The following is a 20,000-nucleotide window of genomic DNA, read 5'->3' as shown; positions in this document are numbered from 1 at the left end:
ATGATTTAATTTATTGTCAGTAAGTGTTTTATTTTGATCGTTTTTATTTTAAATTCTCTATTTTTATTTTATTTTTATGATTTAATTTTAGTAAGTGTTTTATATTTGTTTTTATTTGAAAATTATTTATTTGTTTTATACATTTTTTATGATTAAATTTTTTGTGTATTTAATGTATTTTATTTTAAAGTAATTTATTTTAATTTTACACATTTATGATTTTGTGTTTTATCTTGATAGTTTATTAAAAATATTTGTTTTAATTATACATTTTATGATTTAATTTATATTTAGTGTTTTATTTTGATAATTTTTATTTTAAAATTATTTATTTATTTTAATTTTACATTTTTATGATTTAATTTATATTTAGTAAGTGTTTTATTTTGATTTTGATTTTAAAATTATTTATTTTAATTTTTATTTACAATCTATTACAAACTAATTAGCTTTTCATAAACTCACAAACGTAGTGTTGAATAATGTTAAGGAGTTGTAGGCAGTATTTGAGGGAACCTGATGTTGATTTCGTGTGTGTGTGTGTGTGTGTGTTCTCAGCTCACGGGACTCTTGCTTCGAGGTGCGAAGCGTGTTCAGGTGAACGTGTACCTGCATCAGATCCCAGGCTTCAGGTGAGGACGAGTCTGATCACAAAACATCATGATAGTGAGTTTAGCTCAGACTGCTCACATTTCCCTTCAGAAAATCCAGAAACACAGTGGCTTTACACACGTTTGGTTTCCGACCAATCAGGGCAGGGCAGGCTCTGAGAGAGGCGGGGTTTAGAGTGACTGAATCTTCCAACGAACTGTTTTAGACACTTGGAGAAATGAGGTGATGTGCAATGGACATTATTAGAAAGTTAAAGTGTTTTTGACCTCTGATGCATGTAAAACTATTGCATGAGACTTCAACACAACATTAGGAACCTAAGTTTGATGTCATAAATGTAAAACCTTGTTATTGTGTTTAGCTCCAGAACTACTTCTGATTGAGGAAGGCATGTTTGTAGGGTTACATGAGCTCCAGTAAAACGAATGCATTACATAAGCCTCTCATGAACCCTGACCTGAAGTAGGTCACTCCGGCTGTAATGATTGACAGCTGCGTGATAAAGCGGATTGGAGTTATTTTAGGACACACATGGTGTTACGGGCCGCTTTCAGAGTCTGTTCGGGGGTCCGATGACGTGACCGAAGACACAACGCTGCCAAATGAGCCGACAGCTTTGCTGGCTTGGTTTTGAAATGCGATACACTATCTGAGAGCCAAGCCTCTCAGCACAGATAAATCATCCTCATGAGTGTGTGAACGGAAAACATCTCTGCACATCTATTATCATCAGCATGACACATGGACGTCGTGAACTGACTTCCTTCTGTCCCGCCGATCTGATAATGCTCATCTGAGAGGAGCCGTGTTTCCAGACACCTACTCTTATGCACATTTTGGGACATTGCATTAAAAAATGCTGGATGAAAACGCCAAGATGCACATTACGTTCAATTCAAAACGTGCATAAAAAACTTGTGCGCTCAATTGAAGCGGATATATTTTTTATCTGATAAGAAGACATGCACATAACTATCGAAACACTTTTAATGAATAAATCCCTTGATGAGCAACAAGTAACTCATGTGATTGGATCACTGGAGTAACCAGCGGACCAATGGCATCGCAGCATGATGGAAAAATAGCTAGTGTTATTTTAGTTTTTATTATAGTTTTATTCATATTTTTGAATTAGGTTTTATTTTTATATTTTTAGTTTTCATTTACATTTTTGGTCATTTTATTATGTGCTTTTATCTTTTTATAACTTTTTTGTTTTTTAGGTTTGAGGGTTAATTTATTTTGATGGATTTTATTTAAAAATAAGTATATTTTCGTATATTGTATTTGATTTCATCTTTATTTCAGGTAACAGAAATGTTTTTACTAGTTTTAGTGAATGATAATAACCCTGATATGTGTCTGTCATGCATCAAATATTGCATTAATATTCACATATTCTTGGCATATTTTCTTCTTCTGGTTTGCAGTCAACCTGGGAAAATCCAGACGGTGGTGTTTCCAGTGATGTACCTTAATGAGGTAAAGTTTGACTAAATCAATATCTCCACCAGGCTTTTATGGGATGTTGAGCTTGTTTACATGTTAAAACCTGTTTTAGACATGAGAATCTGAGTCGTTCCGCTGGATGACTTTAACAGACGGGTTATCAAGCTTCAGAAGAAACTCTTCCTGGAAGCTTATCTCAGTTTAAACTGTGCTTTGAGCTCGTGTTCGTGTGTGTGTGTGTGTGTGTGTGTGTCAGAACTGAAGCTGGAGGAATCGGCTTCTCTTCCCAGGAGAACGGGAGACTCTTAGAGAGATTTTCATCACTGTTGCTTTGTTGAGATGCACAATTATGAAAGGTGTGATGGACAAACTGTCCAAACATGATGCAAAATAAATATTTACACAAGCCATGGAAGAGTAAAGAGACAGAGAGGGTTGTGGTTGCATCAGTTTCTCATACTTTAACTCGTGTGTAGAAATAAAGATATAAACCAGTTGCTCTGAATAAAAGTGCTGATAATGAGAGAAATCACGATCATGATCAATGTCATACAAATAATTATGATTAATGATTTAATTCTTTTTTATTTGTCTGTTTTCTGTCATAATATAATATAGGGTTATTATCGTTAACTAAAACTATTAAACCCATTTCTGTTAATAGAAATAAAGCTTGAATAAAATAAAATAAAATAAAATAAAATAAAACATAAATATTAGATGGAAAACTTAAACAAAACAAAAATTAGAAATGTTGCCTTGGCAATAAACTGAAATACGTTTAAGTTGTAGAACAAAAAATATTAACTGGAAATAAATAACTAAATCTTTTTAAAGATTTAAAAAAAAAATCTAAATAGCATTATTAAATGAAAAAACAATACAATGACAAAAGTACATAACAAAATTATTAAAAATTAAATTAACATTAAAACAAAATAAAAGGTCATTCAAAATATTAATAAAACTATCATAAAACTAAAATAACACTGAATATAATATAATATAATATAATATAATATAATATAATATAATATAATATAATATAATATAATATAATATAATCGGGCTTATTATTGTTAACTAAAATTATTTAAAACATACTCTGTTAATTGAAATAAAGCTGACATAAAATAAAATATAAATATTAGTTTAAAAATCTTAAACTAAACAAAAATTAGAAATGTTGCCTTGGCAATAAACTGAAATAATCAGTAAAATAATTAACTGGAAATAAATACAAACTAAATTAATAATAAATCTAATTAGCAATATTAAATAAAAACACACACAATGAAATGACAAAAAATAAAATTAAGTAAATAAATTAATTAAAATTACCATGATAATAAAAAATATAAAAATATAAGCTAATATAAAATATTAATGAAACTATAATAAAACTAAAATAAAAACAAACATTTCACTGAGTAATATAATATAATATAATATAATATAATATAATATAATATAATATAATATAATATAATATAATATAATATAATATAATTAAACCCAAACAGCCTTCATTTCAAATAAAGGAAGACCTTTGATGACAATCTTTGTGTATTTATTTTATGATCTTTAACATGAAACATGATATTATGCATATTATGGCATGTCTTTAAGGCAAATGTGATGGAAATTTAAACAACATAATTATTGTGGTTATCTCAGATGATCAGACATCAGGAATCACGACAGCCTAAACTCAATTCTGCAGATGGAGATCTGAACTCATTGAAGTTATTTTTGAGTTTCAGTGTGTTCACATCACAGGATGAAAGTGTGTGTCTCCTCTGATCTAGTAAACGCTTCCTCCTGTTTTCCAGAGCGTGGTTATTGACGAGGAATCCGCCCAGAAGCTGAGAGTGGTGGTTACCGAGGCTAACGTGATCGTCAACGTCCCCTTCATAGTGATCAGTGTTGGCGTCTTACTGGGCGTGATCTTCATCGTGCTCATGTGCCGGCAGCAGCTGCCACAGGTGATGTCACTTCCTGTGGTGCACTATCACTGAAATAAAGCTGCAATAAAATAAGAAACAAATATTGGAATAAGTTTTTACAAGAAAATACAAAATCAGAATTTCACGTTTATTTCAACGTGTTACCTGTACGTGTTTTTTAAAATTTATTAGCAATCTTTGAGTGAAAATTCTAAGTTTCTACACCAAATTATTTTTAGTGTAACTGAAATAAAATTGAGATAAGTACCTAAAAAATAACTTAAAAATGTAACTAAAAATTTTATCTAAAATGTAAAACATTAACATTTATATTATATTATATTATATACACTTAGTTAGTATAATGTAATACAATAATATATGGGCTGTCAAATCGATTAATTGCATCTAACATAAAAGTTTGTGTTTATATAATATATGTATATATATATATATATATATATATATATATATATATATATATATATATATACAAACACACAGACAGACAGACACACACACACACACACATATATATATATACAAACACACAGACATATATATACAAACACACAGACAGACAGACACACACACACACACACACACACATATATATATATATATATATATCAATTGTAGTAATAATGTAGTGTATATACATTATTATAATAATAATAATAATATATATACACACACATATATTATATAAACAAACTTTTATGTTAGGTGTGATTAATCGCGAATAATCGATTTGACAGCACTAAAATATAATATGATAAAATAAAATAAAATATATAATATAATATTATATAACAATATAATATGGGCTGTCAAATTGATTAATCGCATCTAACATAAAAGTTTGTTTATATAATATATGTGTGTATATTCATGTATATCACAGACACGCACACACACACACGTATATATATGATGAATTAATAATATAGTGTATATATTATTGTATATATATATATATATATATATATATATATATATATATATATATATATATATATACACACACATTATATAAACAAACTTTTATGCTAGATGTGATTAATAGCAATATAATATAACACGGGTCAAATTTCATAAACGGATGCAGTAAAAATGGGGTAAAAGGAAAGTGGACAAGTGAGTAATTTGGAGTGCTTACATAAACAGCATTAATGCTTCATAGATATTGCACATTTCATTTGAAACTTAGGAAAACTCCAGTCACATTTCATTATAATAGAGTTTGATTTTAGAATTGGCGTAAGTCAATGCCAGGTTGTGGTGTCTGTTATGACCGTCACTGACTGATAGTGTAGTCTGAACCCGTCATCACAATGATATTCTAATACAGACAGATATTGGGTCATTTTAATTAGATCCATTCGTTGCTGTTTATTAAAGTCTTTGTGTTTGATGTGATCTTCTAGAGCACTGCGGCTGAGCGCCAGCCCCTGATTTCATCATAACTCCCAGACGTGGCCATAAACCGGACGATATCAGGATGAACTAACATTCGCTTAGACTTCGAGGAGGATTTGGTTTTCACACGGCGAGGGTCAAAGGTTGAAGGAGCAGAGACTGACGGCTCAAAGTGCGAAGTGCGTGTCGGGTCAGCCTGGCTGTCGGATCCATCGCCCGGGTCGTGTTTTTAATGCCATTTCATTTTAGATGATTGAGGATCATAGAGCCAAAAAGTGCAGGTGCCTCCAAATTAGCCAGTTTATGAGTTTTATGTTATGAAAATAAATCAGAAAACACTAATGGAGTGGGCAGTGATGCAACACATTACACATCACAGGTATTGATATGAGATATCGTACACATCACCACAGACAACAACTATATTATTAATACGCTTATGCAATTCTTTACCATGAGCTCATCTGCCAAATAAACTGACAGTGGTGCCGATATCAGTACTAATGTAAGTTATAGTCTGTGTATTTACAGCCAATAACGTTCAGGATAAGTGTGTGTTTTAAAATTCTGTTGCTGACCAAATTGTCACTATCTTTGATTTGGTGCGGTGATGTATTTGCACTAAGTCTGTTTTCACGTCTGCCATATTAAGTGATTTTCTTTGATGCAAACCAAGATTTTGATGGTGCAGAATGTTTTTAGAGTCGATTAATAACATGAATATACAGTAAACCAGGACAGTTAACAGGCTGAATGTTTCTGACTTGCCACTAAAATAATTGATGACCTTGATCACTGATTTGAACTCTATACGCAACTTGTTTTCAGTGTTTCATAGTTTCAACAGCACAGTATTACTACAGCTTCGAGACGGTTCAGCTTGAACTCAGGAAGCGTCTCAATATTCATTTAGTTCATTTACATGCACTGATCAGTTTTAATCTGATGTTTACTAAGCCTCATGTCCACTAGGTTCACTTTCTCTGTTATTCTTGTAATGCATAATGTTCAGGTGTTTGGTGGCTGGAGGTTGTGGTGTTTTTTAGGTTTGAAAAGGGACGAGGGTTTACTAGTTGTTTAGTTTTGCTGAATTTAACAATATTACAACATGATCTGAAACTGTGGTCTGATTTCAGTTTTACTTTACCTGAAACGACCTTCAGTCTATCCCGGACGAGCCCCCAGATCCGTCAGATTAATTTTCAGGTGACATAAACATGCAACAGCGACCGTCGTTTACTTAATGGAAATATTAAAGCTTGCAATTATAATTGTGAAATAATCATGTAAAATGTGCTTATGAATTAAGACCCAGTGATGATGACAACAACAGCTGTTTTAGGTTTATAAAAGAAATGTTAATGATTCCGTTTTTTTAAATAATTGTTTTATCAATTTATTTCATCATGTGAGCATTTTAGTTTGTTTTTCTTTAAAAAATGTATTGCACTATCAATGTAACAAGATAATGAGACAAACAATAAAACATTTTAACAAAATAAAAAGCATGTCACACTATCTCACTTTATGTGTCTGATATTTACAAAATAAATAAAATCCTAATTCTTCTGTAAGATGCAGCTGAAAATAAAATACATTTGCTACAGATTATTTTGCTATATATGATTGTATTTTATCAGATCAAACATGGGCCTCACTGAATCTGAATCAGAAACTAAGCATGCAAAGTTAATATTTTACATGTTATCAAGATATGCACAACGCTGTTAATGGTGGCTGATGATGAAACTGGAGTTATTGGCATGTTCCTGAGTTTCTGAAGGATTGAATCTGTCAAGAATATCGTCATATTTCACTCCAGAATCAAAATAAAGAAATGAAAAGTAATATTTTATCATTTTTTTGATTTTGGAGTTTAATATGACATGAACATTTCTTGGAGAGATTCACCCGAATACAGTTCATGTAGGTCTGACAGTCTTTAGATGTTGGATGTAGGTCCTGATGTTCGAGAAATCGAATTGATGGGCAATTTTCGCCATTTTGTTTTTCATATTTTGAATTTGGCGCCAGAATCATCACGTCACTCACGCCAGTTGAGCTTTATTAAAGGAGCATGTGTGTTTCCTGAAAGAGAGGAAAGGATTGGTAAGTTAAACTTTAACACTCACACAAAAATATGAGGATAATCATAAAAAAGCAAATATGAAATGCGTGTGAAAAATTCCCTCTAATGCTGAAGTGTAGCATAATGTTAATTGCTCCGGAGTTGCTGATTCACGTAGCGGTTAAAGTTTTCTCTGATAAACTCTTAGTCTTATCTGTCTTTTAAAAGGTTGAGGTTGAGGTTTCTGTGTGAAAGTGTGTTTTTGTGATTAGGGCTGTGTGTCGATACAACTACTAAGCATTATTTCGCGATTAATTCGCGTTTCTCAAAGCGCCGACAATTCCTCGTGAGGCGCCGTACACACGCATGACGAGGCGAATTTCTGAAAGCGCGCGATTATCTAGTCACAATCTACATTATTTTATGTCCCTTTAGTAAATGTGAACACCTCTTTTTAAAAAGAAAATCTATCACAATGAAGTGAAAATATAGGTGAATTTCAAATCATTTATCTTCTTTGGTTTGAATGGATTTTTTATATATATTTTTTTATGTCTAAGGAAGTGACATCATTTATTGGAGGATTTGTGAACTTTATGTTGACGTCCTCATGTCAACAAACTGTCAATTTTTCATTGAGCAATTACTTTAACTGTTTACAAAAATCATGTCTGCCAAACCTAGAAATACTTTAAATTAAACTACAGCATATTCGGCAACACTTTATAATAGGCCCAAGTTCTTATTTGATAATGCATTAGCTTAGCTAACATTAACTAACAATGAGCAATACAAGTCTAGTTATACAGCATTTATTCATAATATTAGTTATTAATATTTGTTGTTCATAGTGTTTCACAGTGCATTAACTAATATTATGAGTTTTAGAAATGTTAGTAAATGTTGAAATGACCATTATAATGAATGATCTAAATGCTGCAGAAGTTTTGTTTATTGTTCATTCATGTTAACTAATGTAGTCAACTAATGTTAACAAATCGATCCTTAATGCAAAGCGTTATTGCATATTAGTATTCATTTTTTGGTAACACTTTACAATAATTTTCTGTTTGTTAATAGTTAACTGTATGAAAAAGCATTTATTAATCTTAATAATAAAGTTGCTCATATTATTTAATGTATCTGATCTAAAATGAACTAACAGTTGTGTTTTATATGGCTACTTTCAAGCATTTAATAAGTATTTTAAAGGGATTAAATGAACAATAAACAATTTTAAGAACATTAGAAACGTGCATATAGTCAAACTTTTATTGCATTTTTGGGCCCTTTTAATGCTTCACCTGCAGTAGTTTGTTCCACACTCATAATGATCTCTGCATCCAGAACCCACGGGTTTCAGAGTGTTCCATCGCCATAGTAACGAGCGTTTGGCCCGATGGATCAGTCCAGTTGCCCAGTCAGAATCTACGGGTGCCGACTGGACCTGCGGACAGAGAGAGGCAACCTGTCAATCACATGAGGTCAGCCAATAGCAAACCACAACCAGCCAATCAAGTCCACACATAGCCCCGCCCCCTACATTTGTTCTTGTTTGAGAAGCATTTCACTTGGATATAGTGCCTCATGGCACTTTCAGTTCACTGACATCCAGAGATAAAGGTTATTTATTAAACATCACAACATCACGCCGCTTTAAAGGATGATAAATGTCCCGAATTGACAAATTTAGACTTTTGAGCAACTAAATTTAGAAAGTCAACAAGGTCGTTCCAAACATTGTGCAACTGCTGACAATGATTGACCGAAGCCTTCGGATCCTCATCGGCGTGTGTTTTACTGTACAGAACAAACCAAGCCTTTTAGTTCTCATGCACAATCACAGGAAACTGATGAGAACAGATCCGTGTTTTCCCAGCTGGAGGAAACATTCACGTGCAGATAACGAGATGATCCGGTTACATTTGCAACTTGACATCTCGACTGACGGATGTGAAGAACATTTGAATAACTGTTCCTCTATAAAGAACCTTTTATGGATTGAAAAGGTTGTTAAAGGTTCTTAATGGAACCATCGATGCCCATAAATAACCTTTATAATCAGCAGTAAAACATTTAATTAATGCATTTATCAGTAGGACAAATGTTGCAAACTTAAAACCAACTACAGAGAAACAAATGAATGACAGTAAAAAATATAACAGATGAAATGATTATCAGTCTATCCATAGTACTAGCTACAGCTAACTATCGAATAGTTGAGTAGTGGGTATTTAATTCATATTTTAGTTATTTGATTTACTTAGATAAAAAAATTAAATTACACTAATACAATTTTAGAATATAAGCATTCCAAATGATAAAACTATGAAAAGGAACTTCAAGTTGACGTCAACAAACTGTAAAAAAACTTTTGTTGAGCAATAACTTTAACTCTTGTTACAGTCATTGTCTAAATTGATCACGTTTGGTAACGTTTGTTTTCAGCGCTTAATTGAAGCTTGTCACAAATTATGGCTATAAAATAACATGATAGAGGTAAATTACCGTAAGTACGGAATCTCTAAAGGGACACGGTGATAAAAAGAAAAATGAAATGGGAGGAAAAATGATACTGCCATTTCAATGATATTTGAAAATTGTTTTTTTCCTCCAATAATTCCATATTTTTTCCCACCATTATGTCCCTTTAGGGGCTCCGTAGCTTTACATTCTGTGCCCAATTAATTTTTAAATTTTAGATGATGCCTTTATAATTTATGATTTAAACATTCCTACAGTTGATAGTGAAGCTTGTCACAAATTATGGCTGTAAAATAACATGATAAAAGTAAATTATCCGTAAGTACGGAATCCTTAAAGGGACACGGTGATAAAAAAAATATGAGATGGGAGGAAAAATGATATGTTTTTGCGTTCTCTCGCAAATGCATTGAAAAATGTTTTTTCCTCCCATTCCATTTTTTTCCCCACCAATTATAAACCATTATACCATCATGTCCCTTTAGGGGCCCCGTAGCTTTACATTCTGTGCCCAAAAAATGTGCAAATTTTAGATGATGCCTTAATAATTTCTGATTTAAACATTCCCACAGTTGATAGTGAAGCGCTGTACCTGCAAGGCCAAGAGAGAGAGCAGCAGAAGGACGAGCAGACGCTGGTTTGCTGTGGTCATGTTCAAGGTCTTCCAGTGAGGCCGTGATTGAGCCGGAGGCTGTTTATATCAACGGCTGATAACGGTATCAGAGATCAATGATCAGCGGACACTTTAATCGCAGGAATTAGGGCGACTCCACGTCTACAAGGGTAACGGGACCTTTTATCAAACCAAAACTACAGTAAGTGAGGTGGAAGAGCAGATTAAGACATGAGCCCTGCTGAGATCAGACTAATGAAATATACGACTGAGTTTCCTGATATTCTTGTGTTCATTCGTGTGTTTACCTGGTCAATGTCCAAGCTGAGCTCTTCCCAGAGGATTCCCAATCCCAATAAAGAATCCGCATTTACAGGAACACACAAATATAATGTAAGTCTGGAATGATGCTGTGATCAAAATGCGACACAAATTAAACCTTCTTTGTGCTAATTATAGCCTATATATTCAAATTAAAGTTTTGTATTTAATTAATATGGCAGTTTATTTAGTAACACTTTACGATAAGGTTCAGCTTGTTAACATTATGAACTAACAATGAAAAATATTTCTAAAGCATTTATTTATCTTGATAAATGTAAATATCAACATTTACTAATACATCATTAAAATCAAAAGTTGTATCTTTTAATATTATTTAATTGACTTGAGCTGATATGAACTAACAAAACAGTTTTATTTTTATTAACTGACATTAACAAATATTAATAGATACTGTAACAAATGTGTTTCTCATTGTTAGTTTAAACTAGGGCTGTCAAACGATTAATCGCGATTAATCGCATCCAAAATAAAAGTTTGTTTTTACATAATATATGTGTGTGTACTGTGTATAATTATTTTCTATATATAAATACACACACATGCATGTATATATTTAAGAAATAATTGCATGTATATACTGTGTATATATATTTATATTATATATAATTTATATTATACATAAATATTTTATATATAAATAACACATTATTCTTAAATATATATGCATGTGTGTGTATTTATATATAGAAAATAATTATACTCCATACACACACATATATTATGTAAACACAAACTTTTATTTTGGATGCGATTAATCGCGATTAATCGTTTGACAGCCCTAGTTTAAAGGTATTAACGAAGGGGACCTTATTGTAAAGTTTATATTCGATTAATTTTCAGTATTTAAGAAGCCTTTCAAAATGATTAAATGTTTTTAAGATCACATTAGAAACATATTTAGCCCAAACTTTTATCATATATGTCTTATCATAATAGAGTCATATATTAGAAGAATTTAAAGATTTTAAACACAAAAATTAAAAGTTTGTGTTTACATAATATATGTGGGAAACAATGGCAAAAAAGTAATTTTCACTTTCTTTTACTCTATTACTGAGTCATATTGAAAGACATAAACAAGAGCCAATAATAAATCACAACTAGCATTAAAATGAGTTTTTGTTTCTGATGTTTGAGCGTTTGCTTCACCTGTCCAGCAGAGGGCAGTGTTCTCCAGCTCATTCACTGCCCTCTTCATTCCTGATCATGATGATATTTACACATACAGTGCGTGCAGAATTATTAGGCACATTGATTTTCTGATCATATTTTATTCCCAGGAACATTTTGCCAATTCCAAACCATATTAATCTTAATAACTACTATTCATTTTGTATTTAATCATTTATAAGTGATATATAATTGTTCATGAAGGCTGGAAATGAAAAACACCTTATTTTCAGGTGTGCAGAATTATTAGGCAAGTTTTCTTTTACAGATAAAATAAGCCAAAAAAGAGATTTAACTAAGACTTAAAAGTCAAAAATGATTAAATCCCCATGAGAAGGATGCAATACTAATGCAATACTAGAGATTGCAGTTAAGGCATGACCATTGGGCAGTGAAATACTCATTGAGTCAGCAGGGTCAGACAAATACAGGAGGAGAAGAAAAGACACATGTTAACTGCAAAAGAATTAAGAATTAAGGTGGAGAATTAAGTGTGAAACCATCAGGAACCCTTTAGTCTCCAGTGGCACCATTTTCTACCTGGAGTCTCCAGAAGAGCAAGGTGTCAGGATCTCAGAGACTTGGGTTAGGTAAAGAATCCTAAAAAATAACCCCCTCTTAAAGGGATAGTTCACTTTGAAATTAAATTTTGGTATGTTTTAGCTTACCTCAAGGGCATCCAAGATGTAGGTGTCTTTGTTTCCGCAGTAGTTTCAATTTTGATATTTTTAGGTCAAACCATTCTTGTCTCTCAGTCATTTCATGCAGGTCTATGGTCACTGTCTCAAAGAGCATGCACAGAGAAGTCCAAATGAAACAATTCCCCATCGTCCAAATGAAACAATTCCCCATCGTAAGTACACATTGATGGCCTAAGACACGAAACGAGCGGTTTGTGTGAGAAAACGAACAGTATTTATATTGTTTTTTAACTCTTGTACACAGCCACGTGCAAGTGATCTGAGGGCGCGGGCGCATCCTGGTGTGTGACGTGTGCGCAGACTGGTGCATAGATATATACACTAGATGTCGCCTTTGCTACGGCAGTTCATTGGAACGAATGTCTTTAAGGTGACATCTAGTGATCACAAATCTTGCTAAAAATCACAAGCTGAAGTGTAGTAAAATACATGAAGACTGTTTTATTATAGGCTTTATAGACAGACAGATTGAGAGTGACTCTTGAAGGACCAGCACCACATCCTCTTCTATCACTATTTGAAGAATTCATCTTCCAGAATCTGACAGTAAGTTTTGGGAGTTCATTTTTAGTCTCTGCAAAATGGACTTCAGGGTAGGAGATGGACTAAAAATAAACTCCCAAAACTTATTAAAACGTATTCTAGAAGATGAATTCTTCAAACAGTGATAGAAGAGGATGTGGTGCTGGTCCTTCAAGAGTCACTCTCAATCTGTCTGTCTATAAAGCCTATAAAAAAACAGTCTTCATGTATTTCACAACACTTCAGCTTGTGATTCTTATTAAGAGGGGGTCATTTTTAGGATTCTTTGCCTAACCCAAGTCTCTGAGATCCTGATATCTTGCTCTTCTGGAGACTCCAGGTAGATTGCAGTTCTGGAAAATGGTGGCGCTGGAGACTAAAGGGTTCCTGATGGTTTCACACTTAATTCTCCACCTTAATTCTTCATTCTTTTGCAGTTAACATGTGTCTTTCCTTCTCCTCCTGTATTTGTCTGACCCTGCTGACCCAATGAGCATTTCACTGTCCAATGGTCATGCCTTAACTGCAATCTCTAGTATTGCATTAGTATTGCATTCTTCTCATGGGGATTTAATCATTTTTGACTTTTCAGTCTTTGTTAAATCTCTTTTTTGGCTTATTTTATCTATAAAAGAAAACTTGCCTAATAATTCTGCACACCTGAAAATAAGGCGTTTTTCATTTCCAGCCTTCATGAACAATTATATATCACTTATAAATGATTAAATACAAAATTAATAGTAGTTATTAAGATTAATATGGTTTGGAATTGGCTAAATGTTCCTGGGAATAAAATATGATTAGAAAATCAACGTGCCTAATAATTCTGCACGCACTGTATTCTCTTCATTCCTGATCATGATGATATTTACTCATATTCTCTTCATTCCTGATCATGATGATATTTAGACATATTCTCTGGAGTGACAGAACTGCTTCACTGCACTGTGGTTTTGTGTGTAAGACTGTGACAAGTCTTACTGCTGCTTTTTATTTAACATCTAAGTAACAAGGGACTGTTTTTACACAAATGTACACATTTTTATACCATTAAAAGCCACGTCCCAAGCACACAATTATAATGATGTTTTCATTATGATTTTATGTAGCCGATATGACAGACTTACGCTGGACGTTACGCTTTACTGTTTTTTTTCTTTCGTTTTTTGAAGTGATTTCAATCATATTTCAAGCATTTTAAAATCATCATGTCGAACAGTGCGCATCTTAAGCGTCTCAGCTGAAGAAAATAATCCATTATTTATCGGCTTTAATTTATCAGCCAAATTTTCTTATTGTGCCGATAACGATAACATTATAAATGAACATATATCGGTTGTTATCGATACGGTGGCCGATATACATCCCTATAGTGAAAGTGGGTCATTGAGTGTCAGCATTAAAGACACTGGTAAATAAAGTGAGATTAAATGCATGAAGTATATTTGTGTTATTTACCATGTTTAATTATTGCAGGTTGATCTGAGTTTGCCAGATTTCTCTCATCATGGGGAAAGGTGAGCCGTCAGTCAATACATGAGTAACTTGCGTTACTTGTTTGAAAACATAACTCACATATTTGATTGTAAATGTAACTTTGTGCTATTAATAATGAAGTACTGTGTGTAATTTAGATGCTGCTGGTCCAGACACGCCCTTCACTGAGAGCTCAGTGCTATTATGGGCTGCATGGAGGAACTGGGTAACCATGGTAACGGGTTTCCTGGTGCTCGGGACTGATAACCCGTGAAGAGGAAGTTCTCAGTTCTGCTGCATCACATGATCTCAGAGAGTTCAGGTAAAGGGGAACCGTGTCGTGTGTGTGTGTGTGTGTGTGTGTGTAGATGGTAAACCTCATTCTGTGAAACACTGAGATTCATCCTGTCAGATTTATTTATAGTGCACTTTTCATAATATACATTGTTTCAAAGCAGCTTTACATAAAATCATGATGTTGATATTTGTAATATCTTAATGTCTTTATAACATCTTACATTATCTGTACTGTACACAGGAAAAGTAGGATATATGTGTGTGTGTGTGTGTATGTGTATATATATATATATATGTGTGTGTGTGTGTGTATATGTGTATATATATATATATGTGTGTGTGTGCTTTACATGAGTACTATATGTATGTACACATGGAAAGTAGGAAATATGCTACTATACTGTATATCTGACTTTTAATATTAGCGTATTATATAGTTTTTGTCAATTTAACAGTTAAGCAGTTAAGATTTGCTATATAGTATAAGCTTAACATCAGTATATCCAGGTACAGTTGGATATACTTACAGTGTTCGATATCAGTTAATTTGTTATTTAATTTGAGTTATTAATTCATTATTTGGTAATATTGAGAATTGTGAGGTTTTGTTCAATTATAGTAATATAATGAATTTTTGTTTTTGCTCTTCCAGTAACATTAATATAATGTTTTCTGGTCTTTATTAATGTTCTCAAAACGTTCAAACAAAATCATTATCTATACATCATTCATGGAGCATTTTTTTTTCTTCTGATTTTCTGAAACGTTTAGTTGGATGTTCATCTAATGTTTTTTTAAATGTTACTTGTTTCAGAACTTTTAGAGATGCATTAAAAAATTATGTTTTCAGAACTTAATAATAACGTTAGCAAAACAGTCTTAGAACTAGCCGAAAGCAGACCAGAATAACCGTGAGCTCATGTTTAGTGTTTTTGTGTTCACCACAGCACTATATATATATATACATCTTTGTCTTTACATACTAACTTGGCGTTCCCATCATTGTTTTTCTGAATACCGGGAAGCGCTTCCCAAAATCAACCCCCAGAAACGCTGGACCCCTCAGAAGCCCTAGTGTGTGTGTTTGTGTGTTTAGTGTCTGGGATTGTAGTGAATAGAGACATTCCTGCCCTGGAAAACTCCTCACTGCTGTAGAAAGACGGGTGAGTCCTATAAATGACGTGAACACACGGGCCCCTGTTTGTTTCATGTATCTCATCTGGGCCCCTAAACGTCTATTGTTGTTTCACGGTCATGTGCAAATCAAACAGAAAGCAAACACAATGGAGGATCTGATGTAGAGGCCCGATCCTCTTTAACTTCCATTGCTATTAACGGTGATATTTCTGATACTTTGATCAAACTCTGAGCGTCACCTTCAGAAACTTCAGTGAGTGAATGGAAGTACAGAATCTATACAGGGAATGATTGACAGGAGTGGGCGGAGCTTCACTGGACGCATCAGCACATTAGTGTTTATACTACAAATATGGTCATATGTTTGGACTTCTGATCAAAACACACTTTGGATCCTATGTAAAAATTAAAAACTATATTATTTAAAAAATATTAGAAATTAGAGTGATTTGTGAAGGATCATGTGACACTGAAGACTGGAATAATGATGCTGAAAATTCAGCTTTGATCACAGGAATAAATTACATTTTACTATATATTCACATAGAAAACAGCTGATTTACATTGTTATAATATTTCAAATTTTTACTGAATTTTATATAAAATAAAAGCAGCCTTGATGAGCAGAAGAGACTCTTTCAAAAACATTAATACCTTTATTATTACAAACCTTTCTTATAGAATCTATATATGTTCCACATTACAGTAATCAGAATGAGATATTTTGCATTACTTTATTATTATTTTAATTTTTAATATTTGTACGTATTTTATTTACATTTAAAATATATATTTTTACAAATCTGAATCATTGAGAATTTTATACTAAAGAAAAAACACCTTTATTTACATGTTCTGTAGTAATCCGTGATTATACAACCCCCAAATCAGAAAAAGTTGGGACACTGTACAAATTGTGAGTAAAAAAGGATTGGAATAATTTACAAATCTCATAAACTTATATTTTATTCACAATAGAATATAGATAACATCAAATGTTGAAAGTGAGACATTTTGAAATGTTATGCCAAATATTGGCTCATTTTGGATTTCATGAGAGCTACACATTCCAAAAAAGTTGGGACAGGTTGCAATAAGAGGCCGGAAAAGTTAAATGTACATATAAGGAACAGCTGGAGGACCAATTTGTAACTTATTAGGTCAGTTGGCAACATGATTGGGTATAAAAAGAGCCTCTCAGAGTGCCAGTGTCTCTCAGAAGTCAAGATGGGCAGAGGATCACCAATTCCCCCAATGCTGCGGCGAAAAATAGTGGAGCAATATCAGAAAGGAGTTTCTCAGAAAAATTGCAAAGAGTTTGAAGTTATCATCATCTACAGTGCATAATATCATCCAAAGATTCAGAGAATCTGGAACAATCTCTGTGCGTAAGGGTCAAGGAAAACCATACTGGATGCCCGTGACCTTCGGGTCCTTAGATGGCACTGCATCACATACAGGAATGCTACTGTAATGGAAATCACAACATGGGCTCAGGAATACTTCCAGAATTGTCGTGTGAACACAATCCACCGTGCCGTGCCGTTCGCCGTTGCCAGCTAAAACTCTATGGGTCAAAAAAGAAGCCATATCTAAACAGGATCCAGAAGCGCAGGCGTTTTCTCTGGGCCAAGGCTCATTTAAAATGGACTGTGGCAAAGTGGAAAACTGTTCTGTGGTCAGACGAATCAAAACTTGAAGTTCTTTTTGGAAAACTGGGACGCCATGTCATCCGGACTAAAGAGGACAAGGACAACCCAAGTTGTTATCAGCGCTCAGTTCAGAAGCCTGCATCTCTGATGGTATGGGGTTGCATGAGTGTGTGTGGCATGGGCAGCTTACACATCTGGAAAGGCACCATCAATGCTGAAAGGTATATCCAAGTTCTGGAACAACATATGCTCCCATCCAGACGTCGTCTCTTTCAGGGAAGACCTTGCATTTTCCAACATGACAATGCCAGACCATATACTGCATCAATTACAATATCATGGCTGCGTAGAAGAAGGATCCGGGTACTGAACTGGCCAGCCTGCAGTCCAGATCTTTCACCCATAGAAACATTTGGTGCATCATAAAGAGGAAGATGCGGCAAAGAAGACCTAAGACAGTTGAGCAACTAGAAGCCTGTATTAGACAAGAATGGGACAACATTCCTATTCCTAAACTTGAGCACCTTGTCTTCTCAGTCCCCAGACGTTTGCAGACTGTTATAAAATGAAGAGGGGATGCCACACAGTGGGAAACATGGCCTTGTCCCAACTTTTTTGAGATGTGTTGATGCCATGAAATTTAAAATCAACTTATTTTTCCCTTAAAATGATACATTTTCTCAGTTTAAACATTTGATATGTCATCTATGATGTATTTTGAATAAAATATTGAAATTTGAAACTTCCACATTATTGCATTCTGTTTTTATTCACAATTTGTACAGTGTCCCAACTTTTTCTGATTTGGGGTTGTAGATGTGTATTTATGTGCATGTATATATATATATATATTAGTGCTGGGCAACGATTAATCGCATCCAAAATAAAAGTTTGTATGTATACATAATATATATATATATATATATATATATATATATATATAGACTGAAGAGCGGGTTGTTTGTTGGCATCACTTCAGTTCCCGGGAGCGAGAGCTCATTATTATGGGACCCCCTCCTGCGCCAGTAATCAGACTCTACTGTAAAGGACCTTAGTGAGGCCCCTCACCACTCACAGGACCTGCGACATTCCTGTTCGTCCCCTTGACGACGGCACTGGATTGCTTGAATAAAAGATGTCTGCATCTTCCACACACAGTGAACAGAATACAAACACCATTGAAGCTCCGTGAAGAAGACAATGAGCATTTAGATCCTCCTCCTCCTCCTCCTCCTCCTCCTCCTCCTCCTCCTCCTCCTCATGTAAATCTGGAGTGTAAAGATTCTTAACTCGCTGTTATTAATGGAAACACTCAGCATACACTGTAAAAAGAAGATTATTGGAGTGTGTTTTACAAGAAAACATAGTTTCAGTTTACTTTTTATATTAAATTCCACAGTAAGTCTCTTGATGTTTCACCAGTAGGAGGCGTCAGACGTCTGAAGCCTGATGATCAGATGTTTCTTCAGAGTCGAGTGTGATTATGGGCTGTATGGAGGTCAGAGGTAACCACGGTAACAGTTTCCTGCTGTTCTGGAATGTTTGACTCTAATCACCTGTAAAAGAGGAAGTGCCTCGTTCTTCTGGACGCTGGGTCACATGATCCCGGAGAATTCAGGTGAAAGTGCAAACACAGGGCGTGACCTCTGAACTGACCTTTCACTTCTTCACACACATGACTTCTGACTCACACACTCACTCTCTCGAAATTTGACCTTAATTGTACATCATGTCACAATGAAAAACAAAATCCTAATGATCCTAAAACAGGTTTTCATTTTCTTTGTGCAAAATTAAAATGAAAAATTCAGAAAGCTCATAATATTCAGTTCCTCCAGGGTTTTGCAGTGCAAGAATTAATGCAAATATTCACAACAGTATATATTTTTAACATATTTTCTGCCAAAAACTGGGTGAAAACAATCTAAATTATTAAAATCCATAATTCTGAGCGCAAACAAATTGATTGTGCTGCATTATGTAACAAATGTAGGCCTAAATATTGATGGATAGATGACAAATTGATTGCGCACCGGTTGATTTCAGTAATTATTGCACAAATATATTTACTGCTAATTGCTCGTACAGTCGCTAATACTAATTATATAA

General features: G+C 33.7%; 2 protein-coding genes across 3 annotated transcripts in view; one reads left to right on the top strand and one right to left on the bottom strand.

The window, feature by feature from the left end:
* The window catches only part of scarb2c (scavenger receptor class B, member 2c), an 18,753-nt gene extending 12,595 nt beyond the window's left edge, over positions 1–6,158 (top strand). Inside the window, exons 9-12 of the mRNA XM_079846899.1 lie at positions 559–632; positions 2,043–2,094; positions 3,894–4,046; positions 5,435–6,158. Coding sequence (XP_079703025.1) covers positions 559–632; positions 2,043–2,094; positions 3,894–4,046; positions 5,435–5,473 — 318 coding nt within the window. The 3' untranslated portion in view covers positions 5,474–6,158. The remainder of the gene's footprint in view (positions 1–558; positions 633–2,042; positions 2,095–3,893; positions 4,047–5,434) is intronic.
* On the bottom strand, positions 4,012–10,867 carry LOC307144514 (liver-expressed antimicrobial peptide 2). Of its 2 annotated transcripts, none has more exons than XM_079846919.1 (3): positions 10,571–10,867; positions 8,799–8,941; positions 4,012–4,086 (listed from the first exon to the last, which is right to left on the bottom strand). In XM_079846919.1, exons 1-3 carry the CDS (start codon positions 10,628–10,630, stop codon positions 4,053–4,055), a joined length of 237 nt encoding a protein of 78 aa, XP_079703045.1. In that variant the 5' UTR covers positions 10,631–10,867; the 3' UTR covers positions 4,012–4,052. The 2 variants fall into 2 exon arrangements, with proteins under 2 accessions (XP_079703045.1, XP_079703044.1); XM_079846918.1 differs by lacking the exon at positions 4,012–4,086 and adding an exon at positions 7,030–7,514 and having other exon boundaries at positions 10,571–10,862.
* Between the last annotated feature and the right edge of the window lie 9,133 nt (positions 10,868–20,000).

Source organism: Squalius cephalus (genome assembly GCF_949319135.1).
Source record: "Squalius cephalus genome assembly, chromosome: 17".
Taxonomy (NCBI): Eukaryota; Metazoa; Chordata; class Actinopteri; order Cypriniformes; family Leuciscidae; genus Squalius; species Squalius cephalus.
This window is presented reverse-complemented; position numbering and strand designations above follow the sequence as displayed.

Bases quoted from the DNA above. Each gene is read 5' to 3' on its own strand.
- LOC307144514 (XM_079846918.1), bottom strand. From the start codon at position 10,630: ATGACCACAGCAAACCAGCGTCTGCTCGTCCTTCTGCTGCTCTCTCTC. The intron at 8,942-10,570 runs GTACAGCGCTTC...CTCTGTCCGCAG, and splicing joins TCTCTCTCTTGGCCTTGCAG to GTCCAGTCGGCACCCGTAGA. The intron at 7,515-8,798 runs GTGAAGCATTAA...CCTCTCTTTCAG, and splicing joins TGTGGAACAAACTACTGCAG to GAAACACACATGCTCCTTTA.